At 39.7% G+C, this 11,726-nt stretch overlaps 1 protein-coding gene across 1 annotated transcript; it reads left to right on the top strand.

Moving 5' to 3' along the window:
- Positions 1-239: 239 nt before the first annotated feature.
- LOC134628906 (kallikrein-8-like) lies at positions 240-10,269 on the top strand. Its single transcript, XM_063475730.1, has 7 exons — positions 240-246; positions 612-698; positions 7,837-8,017; positions 8,178-8,369; positions 9,538-9,590; positions 9,857-10,014; positions 10,114-10,269. Exons 1-7 carry the CDS (start codon positions 240-242, stop codon positions 10,267-10,269), a joined length of 834 nt encoding a protein of 277 aa, XP_063331800.1.
- Positions 10,270-11,726: the final 1,457 nt, after the last annotated feature.

Below are 11,726 nucleotides of genomic sequence, written 5' to 3'. Positions count from 1 at the left end.
TTGACGAGAAAGAAAATCAATCAGTTGATTTCAACATGCCACAGACACACCATCACACTAATGCAGGGACCCATTATGAGACATCAGTCCTCTGAGATCTGAGAGGAGACGGTTTGTATCAAGTAAACCATGAGAAACAAGGTTTATCTGGACATACTGAGATACAAAAAGATACTCTGACCACAGAGCATATAATTAAAGTCCTTTTGTTGGCTCTGTTGGGCATTTATAAAGAGACCATGCCTGGTAAGATAACACAACATTTATGCAGCACTGCCCCCGTGTGCTCACACTGAAACACAACAGCTTCTCATTTGCTTTACCTCACTAGTTGCTGCTGAAAGTGCAATTTGAATAATCCCTTCACCAAAAACAAAAAGCTAAATTAAAAATAATGAAACTAATCAAATGTATTAATTCTTGATTATTTTATTATTAGTTTCTATTGTTCATCTACATTCATTCATTCATTCACATCCACCCTCTCTACTCAGCGTCCTCCAGGTTTTATTTTTCTGTCCTTCCAGAACAATCAGTCAATATAATCTGTCATCACCAATGAAATCCTGAAGGTTAATACAGGTTAATAAACAGCTTCATTCCCTTACCAGCCACAGCACCAAACCTCTTCACCCTGGGTGAGGAGGGTCCTGACCCCGCCTGCACAGAGGGAGTTGTGAACATGCACTTCTGTGTCGGTGGGTTTAGGAGCCTCCTCACACACACACGGATGAAGACTGTCACTGGAAGATGTCTCCATTGCATCAGCAGGACGTAACCATTTGTAAAATATTGCAGTTTGTGATGTTTTATACATGTTTTTATTGCGTCATTTAAAACTATGAGATATACAATAAACCAGTTTTCATAATATTTTCTGTGTATTTAGTTGTTTTCTTAATAAGTTATTTGGAACATCATTGCAACGTCTGCCTCTATTGTTTTCCTACAGGAGGAACGTGGAGAGGAAGGGCAGCATGCACAGGGTGTGCACAGTCACAACAGCGGGGAACACGAACATGGACACCACTGGAGGACACGCACGGGAGTCTTGGGAAGCACGGGGATTAATTGTGCATCGTTATTTACCACATTGTAAATAAACGCACTGTTGTTATTCAGAGCTCCGCGCCTGGGTCCTCATTCCCTACATCCCCACGGTCAATGTTCCCTCTAATTTTTCATGTGTCTGAGCGAACACACAAACTCCCTGAGCGATCCCTTGGACCACTGTGAGCGACATCAGAGCGACATCCAATCCATCCAAGTTACATGGTGTATTAAAATAATCAAATTACAGCATTTACATTTATGTTAGACTACTTTTAAACTGCTTTGGCCCATTTACAATGAAAATGTAAAAAAAATCTAGCCATTGGCCTGTGTAGCATGTTAACACTATTGGAAGTAAAAATAACTTGAACTCCAATTTCAAAAACACAACTTTCTTTTTTTTATTTTTTTTAATACAGCTCTGACTTGTATTATGAGTCTGTGGTCTGGGAGAGAGCCCTGTAACTCTGTCTGCAAAATATAGTATATAATGCTGGGCAATTAATTATATAGTTACTCCTCAAAAAAGTAACTCAGTTTGGCAAACAACAAAGTTTTTGCAGCTATTTTTTAAATGCAGCCAAGGCGTTTTTAAATAAACATTTCAAACTATTTACAGAACAATCAGCTGTTCTGCATCAAATCTGATGCCACACAAATTATTTGTGCCACTCCAAAAATAATTTCTGTCCACTATGAGATAAAGGAGAACAACAGCCTGATACCTTCAGGCCTGACAACAGGAGATGTATCACTCCTGTAACACCTGTAACATTCAGTAGTCGCCTCATTGTTCTGACACACACAACAAAACTATTGACTACACTACACACTAACTACACAAGATTTGCGCTAAACGTCTCAAATCTCTCACATCTCAAAGCACCGCCGTCACTCCTAAAACGTCCTCCCGTTTCTTAACAACTAGATGCCACGTTGCCATATCATTTTTTTGATTGGTCGACATGGTACTTTTTAGGACGAATAGGAAAGAGAGGGGGGGTGGGGGGTTGTTTTTGCTCACAGGCGGAGAGTGCTTTCGAGCCTCTTTTCTTATAAAACGCTGTTTTTACCGTTTCTTCCCGCAGTAAATATAAACAACGACAGTATTCAGGAAGAAAACCAAACATTGCAGATATTTTTATCATAACTCTGGTTTTACGTGGCCTATCAACACAATTTAAAAACTGGTATAAAGTCCACACTTTTCCCGTCAATTGCTCCGTCTGTCCTGCTCACATCTCCAATGGTTGTACACGTTGTCATTAACGTGGCTTCACTCCACATCAGCCACGCCGCTTTGCTAACTAAAACTCCGGTGTCGGCGCATAAGGACGCTGTCATAGCCTGTCAACGACGTTGATTAGCTGCGTATATACGAATGTGAATCGCATTATTGGCTGGACTATGGGATAAGGTGGCATCGTTCTAATCCCGGGAGCACCCAGTCACTTACTGACTAACACTGCTAAGCAGAATTGTTAAAGTATTAATTTTAATTTCAATTCAGGTTAGATTTTTTTTGTGCGCAACGCAGATTTTCTGTGCGCAGAGACCGTGCCAGCAGTGCGCAATTGCGCACGTGCGCAGCTTAGAGGGAACATTGCCCACGGTCTGCCATGCCAAACCGTGACAGTGAGGTTTTATACATGTTTTTATCACTTCATTTCAAACTAGGAGATATAAAATAAACCAGTTTTCATAATATTTTCTGTGTATTTAGTTGTTTTCTTAATAAGTTATTTGGAACATCATTGCAACCTGTCAGCTTTTTATTGAGGATTTAGAAAGTTGCTGGTGGCCCGAGTGTGTACAGTGGGGTGTTGTTTTTGTCACATGGTGAAAGTGACCTCATAGGGAGCAAAAAGAACAACTGAACAATTTGGGGATTCACAGACTTTTGTAATCCTTTAAAAAATGAAGAAAATTTGTTCTGTGTCAACAAATATAAACCATCCTGACACACTGACACAAATGATCTGCAATCTATAAGCAGGACAGTGTTTTCATGAGCCTGGGTGAAGGTCATTTGTATGAGTTTAACCTCCTGGTTAAAAACTTGCATGACTCTGTTATCACTGTAACTTTCTTCTGTTTATTTATTCATTTGCTTATTGTAGAAGATTAATACGTTGACCAGCTGATTCTTACTCGGCCTGAATGTTTGAATGTTTGCAGTTTCAGGTCCTACTGATCCGTTTTAAGTACTGTACACGTTTAACAATGTGTAAGCTGCTTTAACCTGCAATTTACTGCATGTTGTTAGGCTGCATGGTACAACCACAGTCTGCTAACCACCCGTGGTGATCGAAGGTTTTGAGGTCTTGCTTGAGCTGCTGATGAAGCTTTATCAAAGCTTGTTAAGTTTCCAAACCACATTTTATCCTGATGGTCCAAGGCTTACATCTTTATGCTCACAAATGTACTTCTGTAATTAATCAGTAATCAATTTATTACTTTAAGTTACAGTGTGATGGGCATTGATGAACATAAATTAGATTTAACTGGATTATGTGTTTAGGTCAAGAGACACAGACCTTCATCTTTAAGAGGCTCTTCTTGAATGTCTAATTATGATGTGTGTGTTTGTCTGCAGCATCACTGCAGCAGAGAGGGTATAACACAAGGCCACAGTCATGTGGTATTCTCTCCTGCCATTAAGTGAACAAAATACTGAAAAAAACACTAAATAAAGTCACTGGTCACTTCATTAGTTACACCTTGCCAGTACTGTTTTGGACCTTCTTTCACCTTCAGAACTGCCTTAATTCTTTGTGGCACAGATTCAACAAAGACCTGGAAACATTCCTCACAGATTTAGTTTCATATTGATATGATAGCATCACACAGTTGCTTCACATTTGTCGGCTGTGCATCCATGTTGAAAATCTCCTAAACCACCACATGCCAAAGATAATCTGCTGGATTGACATCCGTTATAAGATGAGTATACTGTGGTCATAAAACGATGGACATGGCCAGCAGCACAGCTCAGAGAGCTTGTACCTCTAGAAAGGCCTCTTCCTACACCTGAAGTTTTCACCAGCGAGTTAGAAAAGAGCAGAGGGTTCCTCAAACAGTGTTTCCTAGTGTTTCATCAACAAAGTAGAACTTATTCTTCAGACTGTGCAAAATTTGCTTTCATGGTAATCCTGCTGCGAGGGTGAGCTCTGAGATGGGCCGAAGCCATGCTGAAACCAAACCCAAATTTCATTGCAAAGTGTTTTTGACAAAGGATTTAGCTGATGCTGCGGGCAATAGGCTGTTTACCCTTAACCAAAGTGAGAGGAGGATTAGCTCTTTATCTCACACCTCATCGTCCTTATAACTGCTCCACTGATTTCCTTACTGGTCCTCCTTCACCTTCCAGTAATCAGTATAATTTTTAAACCCAAATGGGTCGTTTCAGTTATTTGAAAATAGCATTTTCAGCAAACGCACCAAGAGTCTTTCAGGCCCTAGTCAATGATATCCTTTGTGACTTCATCATCCACATTTTCTTTATTTCAATGATATTCTTAACTTCTCCCAGTTGCTTTATACCCGTCAAGTCCTTCTCAAATGTCTCGTGGAAAAAACGTCTCAATTTAAAAGGTGAGAAATGTGAATTTCATGTTGATTCAGGGTCATTCCTGGGCTTTATTGTTGAAAAAGGTCATTTAAAAGCACACTCAGTCAAAGTGGTTGAATGGCCAGTTCCCTCAAACAGGAAGCAGCTTCAACAATTCCAAGGTTTTGCTGACTTTTACTACCTTTTATGATTTCAGCAAAATAGCTCTATTGTTCTGTAGTGTAGGTCCTGTAGTGTCAGTACACTGATAAGGGCTTATACAGAGTCAGACTGATACACAGGGTAGCTTGTTTACATTTCGACTTATTCTCTTTATTAACATAACACAGAAGTTACACACACACGCATAACTGGGCATGGTACCCACTACTGGCGATAGCTTGTATAGCACACCATATATTTTGGTTCATACATAACATCTACCACTGACCAGTCTCACCTGTCCTAAGGTCTTTTTTCTCACTTCCTGTTCCAACACGGTGGTGTTTTTGTGTAGCTTATCTGGATAGCCAAAATAATTAAAAACTTATAGATAAATTCTTATTTCATAGTTTAATTTTCACTTGCTTCATCCGAAGCACACTCTCTTTGTAGTCACTCACTGTATTTGTAGGAATTTTCTAGCCTAGCCTAGCTAAGCCAGATAACACACACCAATGAGTTAAGCTACATGAATGTCTTAAAGCCATAAAGACCTGGATGACCTCTAATTTTTGCTTTTAAAACTGAGGTAATTGGAATCGGCCCTCAAAATCTTAGAAAGAGAGCATATTTCTACTATATTCGCTTCTCTTCATTGGCTGAGAATCAAATTCAAAATCCTGCTCCTCACGTACAAGGTCTTAAATAATCAGGCCCCATCTGAGCTTAATGACCTTGTAGTACCATATCACCCCATTAGAGCACTTTGCTCTCGCTCTGCAGGCTTACTTGTTGTTCCTAGAGTATTTAAAAGTAGAATGGGAGGGAGAGCTTTCAATTTTTAGGCCCCTCGTCCATTGAACCAGCTTCCTGTTTTGATTCAGGAGACAGACACTATCTCTACTTAAAAGTAGAGAACCTGAGCCTGGTTCTGCTGGAGGTTTCTTTCTGTTAAAAATGAGTTTTTCCTTCCCACTGTCACCAAAGTGCTTGCTCATAGGGGGTCATATGGTTGTTGGGTTTTTCTCTGTATGTATTATTGTAGGTCTACCTTACAATATAAAGCGCCTTGAGACGACTGTTGTTGTGATTTGTTTCTGTATAAATAAAAATGAAATTGAAAAATTAAAATAATATAGTAAAATAACATTATAGTCACATGGAGACATAGGGCACTATTAATTCCTTTAGTACATTTTCATGACAATATAGTCATATTTTTAGTTTCTGTGCAGAGAACACAGACAGTTTGCTGAAGTACAGATGATGGTGTTGGGCCATCACCAGAACAGCTTCAGTTCATTTGGCTTTGATTGGTCCAACTATCAGGAACTGTAATTATATGACGAAACACAATTCTTTCAAGCTGGCCTGAGATCTGACATCTGTGAAGACTATATCATATAAATAAATCCTTTTACGAGTCCACAGGAAACACCACAAATCACAGGGCAGTCTGTGATCTTTCAGGACAGAGACATCAACAACAGTGACAGGACCCTCAGCGTCTTTCTACTGAAGCTGTCAGGCCCTCCTCAAATTTGAGCCACAAGCCTTTGGATGAAACTTAACTCAGGTCTTGACCAAAGTACATTTACGGCCAGTTCACTCTGTATATCTTCTATAATAAATCGACGGTTTACACAATACTCAAAGTTTCATTTCTCAGCTTCATTTCCCTCCCACCACTTTATGAAAAGCAAAAGCAAAAACTGCTGATGAGTAACTTTGCATAAATATGTGGAGTTTTGCAGCTTTTCAGAAGATAAGGCTTCATAATGACACTGGTGACTATACAATGGTCACCATTCAGACAGAAAGGCAGTTGTTAGAGGGTGAATGGCAGGAACACTGTGTCTGGTGCCTCTTCTCTTGCCTCTGTGTATCAGTGAGTATTCAACAACAGTTTCTATATTTAACTGCTGGTTCTTACTGCATAATTCTGTCTGTATAATATGAAAATGATTTAATGCATCGAGTTATGCCAAACCTCACAGAAACTGTGCACGGTGGGTATTCTGAATTGCTGTTCAGCTCATATACGCAGACCACAGTCAGAGCCTTACCCTCTGCAGCTTGAAGTCACACAGAGGTAACCCACTCGCTCTCTGTCAGCACTCAGTCGGAGACTCATGAGTGAAGTGTTTTTTTCTTTTGTTTTGCTCTTCAAATCTTAAGAGCTTCATTAGCCACACAGAGGGCACAATATGTTCTGCATTGTTTCTCAAAGTTAGCATTGGTTAGTGGTCATGAGCTGTTTTAGGTTTATAAATCATTGGTTTACACCATATTCTCTGAATTAATGGCACAAACTGACAAACTGACAGTGAGATACAGTGAAGCGTGTAGAACATGTAATTCAAATCAGTGAGTGCACGAGCAGAACAAGAGCATGAAGCTGAGATCAAACTTCATTTGCTTCCATCTATGAGGTGCAGGTCACTGAGGTCTTCTGACAGAAACCTGCTGGAGGTTCCTCGTTCTAGGCTGAAAACTAAAAGAGACTAAGTGTGTCTTCAAGTTTGTGGCTCCTAATCTATGGACTGCACTAATATTACATTTGATCTCTGCGGTCTGAACATTTTAAAGAGCAGCTCTACTAATTTGTACAGGCTTGATTTTAGGTAGTGGATATTATTATTGTCTTTTAATGTTTGTATTTATTTTTTGTTGCTTATTATTATGAAGCACTTTCTCTGTAGAAATATTTTACCTTAATTTCCCTTCTGTCACTTTATGAAAGCCAAAAGCAAAAAGAGACGATAAGTAACTTTGCATAAATGTGTGGAGCTTTGCATTTGCAGTTGATCAAGCTTCATAATGACACTATGTGACTATGCAGTGTCCAATATTCAAACTGAAATGCAGTCATTAGAGAGTGAATGGCAGCAACACTATGTGTGGTTCCTCTTCTCTTTTCTCTGTGTATCAGTGAGTGTTCAGCTACAGTATCTATATTTAATGGCTCTGGTGCTTACTGCATGGTTCTGCCTTACGTCTGAGAGCAGATATTTTACAGGTACAAAGAAAAACTGGCAGTGACCTGGTGGGGCGGGGGATTCCTCTTTCAGGTGTGACGGGTAACACAGAGGTCGCTCTGCAAAAGAGAATCATTGGAGGTGATGAATGTGAGCGACAGTATCATGTACAACTCAGAGCAGTTTATCCACATGGACCTTCCAGCTTGTGTGGAGGCTCTTTGATCAGCGACCGCTGGATTCTGACTGCAGCTCACTGTCTGAAGCCAGGAGGGTGAGGAGATCAGAGCAGCAACTAAAACTTTTGAACCCAAGGAATGTCTAGTAGCCATGTTTTTGCTATTCAGTAAAAAGTAAAATACATTCAGACAAGATGAGAAATAGAATATGGTGACCATCAGTAATCAAGTTTTATGTTTGCTGTGCACATGCAGGACCATGTTTGCAAATCTAAGTGTGCATCAAGGGGGTCCGGAGCAAGAAGTGCAGATAACAGCAGAAGCTGAGATCTATACAGACAAAGACACCAGCACAGGCAGAGTTCATGACATCATGCTGCTGCAGCTACCTAGCAGCTCTGATATCCAACCTATAAAACTAGCTGACTGTGATGAACCTCCTAAAAGGCGAGTTGTGGATTTTTCTGCTTCAGGTTCATGTGTTCTGACAGATACTGACACGTCGTGCTAACTTCAGTTTTAGATTGAAATGATACATTTATATTCCTGTGGCTCAGAGTTTCTTGCTTTGAAGTTTTTTTCGTAAAGTATATTCTTGACCTGAGCTCTGTGCTGTGAAGTGAGTTCAACATATGTAGAATATCTTTCCTTTATCTTAACCCAACAGTGGGAATCCGGATAAGTACTCACAGGAAGCTGCTTATCAATTCAAAGCCCTGGTTATCAAGTTAACCAAGGCTTTCAATCCTAATGGATGTGGATAAACTATACTGGCAATGCAGGTTTTAAAAAGGAAGATAAAACTGTAATATTGGAAAAATATGAAGGGTTTAAATGCATAATATCTTTTATACAGTCATTGGTGCTCCTCCGTGTGTTTACTCGTGAGTTAGTTCCTTTATGACTTCCCAGTTTAGTTTCATATTATTTTGTATCGCCTTAACTTCCGTCAGCAATAAAGCTGTATTTTGAGTTCAGTCCTGTTTTCCCGTGAGTTTGCGTTTGGGTCCTCATTCTGCCTGCACACAGCCTAATCATGACAAGGAGGGTCTAAAGTTGAAAGTTTAAAGGAATCTTCCAGGAATGGTGATGCTGCTTTTCTGGACAAATGATCTCTAACCTTGAACCTAACCAGAGGGATATAATACAAAGAAAATTCAACAAGGCTTGGCTTACTTTGTGTTAGCTGGCTTGAGAAAACGTAAAACACCAGTCAGTGTCACGCCGCCGGTTATATCAACGTCTCTTTTAAGCTGTGCTTTCTGCTTCATGCTCCGTGCCTACGCATGTAACAAGGGCTGCTACAAGGCCCTTTAGAACATAGCATGCTAGCCAGGTGTGGCGCATGATGATAAAGTGGTGACTAAAACTCTATAAAGGACTAATATAACAGCAGGTCAGGGTTACTCTTACAATTTTCTCTGGTAAGAAGTCAAAATCCTTCATATAGAACTCTGAAGTTACCTGGAGAGATGAGATCCTGCTTCATAGTACAGACCTCAGGGCAACATTTTAAAGTTAACGTGCAAAACAATCAATATATGTATTTGTATGTAACTGACAAAAAAAAAAAAAAGGAGAGAAAAGCGTCCAAACACTTCTTGTGTCATTCCAGAGTTGAGATCGCAGGTTATGGTGCCACCACTGGACTAGCTAATGAGAAAAGAAGTAAGATGATTTTTAACAAATTTGTTGTATTAAGAAAAAAGAAAACAAATCCCCAAACTGTTACTTTATTAGTAAAGAGATGTTGCAGATATTTGTACTGAAATTGTATTTTGCTTCATTTCTAATGTGTTCAAAATAAAAACAAGCTTTTCCTGTGAGCTCAGACCATTTTATTTCTTTCTGCTGCATTTCTGCAAAAAAATACAAATCTGCATCATTTTTTTAAAAAGTGCTTTAAGCTGAACTAATTTGTCCCCTTTTACTAGAACCTGGTAAATCACCCTCTCTTCACTGTGCAGAGACTGAGGTTGTCAGCTGTACAGAGCTCAATGATATTTTACAGAAAAACTTCCCCGAGGTCCACCGAGTCAAGAGCTATCAACACTGGTTCTGTGGACAAAGTCCTGGGAAAGATATATGTCGAGTGAGTGTGCATGATTCCTCAGCTCACAGCTGTGTTTATTAACCATTCAAAATACAGAAAGATTTCATTAAACTGGGAAACTGTATTTCTGTCTTGCAGGGAGACTCTGGTGGAGGAGTGGTTCATAATGGCAGGATTTATGGGGTTTCTTCTTTTGTGGGAGATCCGGACTTTGTATGCAGAGCACCGGCTGCCTTCATGGACCTCTGTGATCCTGAGTATGCAGATTGGATCAGGAAAACTATCAACCCATAAAAACCTGTAAGGTGTGGATAACTGTAAACAAACTGAAATAAACAATCTTTTAGAGTTTAGCTTTGCAAAAGCATGCAAAACGTAACGGAAGTTGAATAAAACACAATAGAAATAGAAAAAAAAATGCCACAAAGCTGAAAAACTGAACAAAAAACAAACAAAAAACAAACACAAATTACAACAGAAATAATAATAACAATATAAAAAAACACAATAGAAGTAGAAAAAACTCTTCTCATCCTAAAACTTGGTGGCAAAGTGGAATATGGTAAGGAAACGCTAATTGAAGTGCTTTCATTACTCAAAGGTTCCTGTTAATTATGCATGAAGTGATTTCTGGAGGGGAATGAAACTGAACTGAACTGCTCCCTGTGACATTTTGACCTGTCAAACGCAGGCGTAACTCCTGTTATTCATTGTTGTATTGCAGGTCTGCTGTGCACGACGTCTGTGAATCGGAGTAATTTGGTACAGATGAAGGAATAAGACTGCTCAGATGCTTTGGGTGTCACGTAATGATCCCTGAGGTTAAGGTGTCTTTGGTGCCCTTTGATTTCAATCTAACTGCACATTGAACAGAAATCCTGCCATGACAGAACACACTAATGCCTTTTCAAGGGAGAACCGATTCTAATCTGAGCTGTCAGCCCCAAGTTCTCTGCAGTCTTCAAATCAAGCATAATCTGGTTTGAACAGGCTCCCTGCCTCACTGCAAAAGCCTTTTTACCAGCTGCTGTTTGACAAATTGCAAAGCTTCTGAAGAGACTTTAGAAAGGGGGGAAAAAAGGATACGAAGAAAGAGCTGTACAAAAAGCTATCCATGCACTCCTACTGTTTAACATTTCACTTGGAATTTATTGACTGTATTGTACCTGTGGATTGCATTATAGTTTCTCTGACAGCTTTGCTCCCTGAAGATTTTATTCAATTCAATTCAATTCAATTTTATTTATATAGCGCCAAATCACAACAAAAGTCGCCTCAAGGCGCTTTATATTGTACAGTAGATCGCACAATAATAAATACAGAGAAAAACCCAACAATCATATGACCCCCTATGAGCAAGCACTTTGGCGACAGTGGGAAGGAAAAACTCCCTTCTAACAGGAAGAAACCTCCGGCAGAACCAGGCTCAGGGATGTTCTGGCTTTGCGGAGGGCTTTCTTATAAATCAGCAAACTATTTCTCCAGGCTAAATGATGATCCTCTAAATTTGTGACACGCCATTTCCTCTCCAGCTTACGAGTTATCTGCTTTAGGCTACGTGTTTGAGAATTATACCACGGAGTCAGGTACTTCGGATTTGAGACCTTAGTTTTCACAGGAGCTACAGTATCCAGAGTCGTATGTAGTGAGGAGGTAAAATTATTAACAAGATAATCGAACTCTGTTGGAGCAGCGTTCAGGTAGCTGCTCTGCTCTATGTTGGTACAGGGCATTGAAGATGATAACAGTGG

The sequence above is a fragment of the Pelmatolapia mariae genome, linkage group LG6 (assembly GCF_036321145.2).
Source record: "Pelmatolapia mariae isolate MD_Pm_ZW linkage group LG6, Pm_UMD_F_2, whole genome shotgun sequence".
Classification (NCBI taxonomy): Eukaryota; Metazoa; Chordata; class Actinopteri; order Cichliformes; family Cichlidae; genus Pelmatolapia; species Pelmatolapia mariae.
This window is presented reverse-complemented; position numbering and strand designations above follow the sequence as displayed.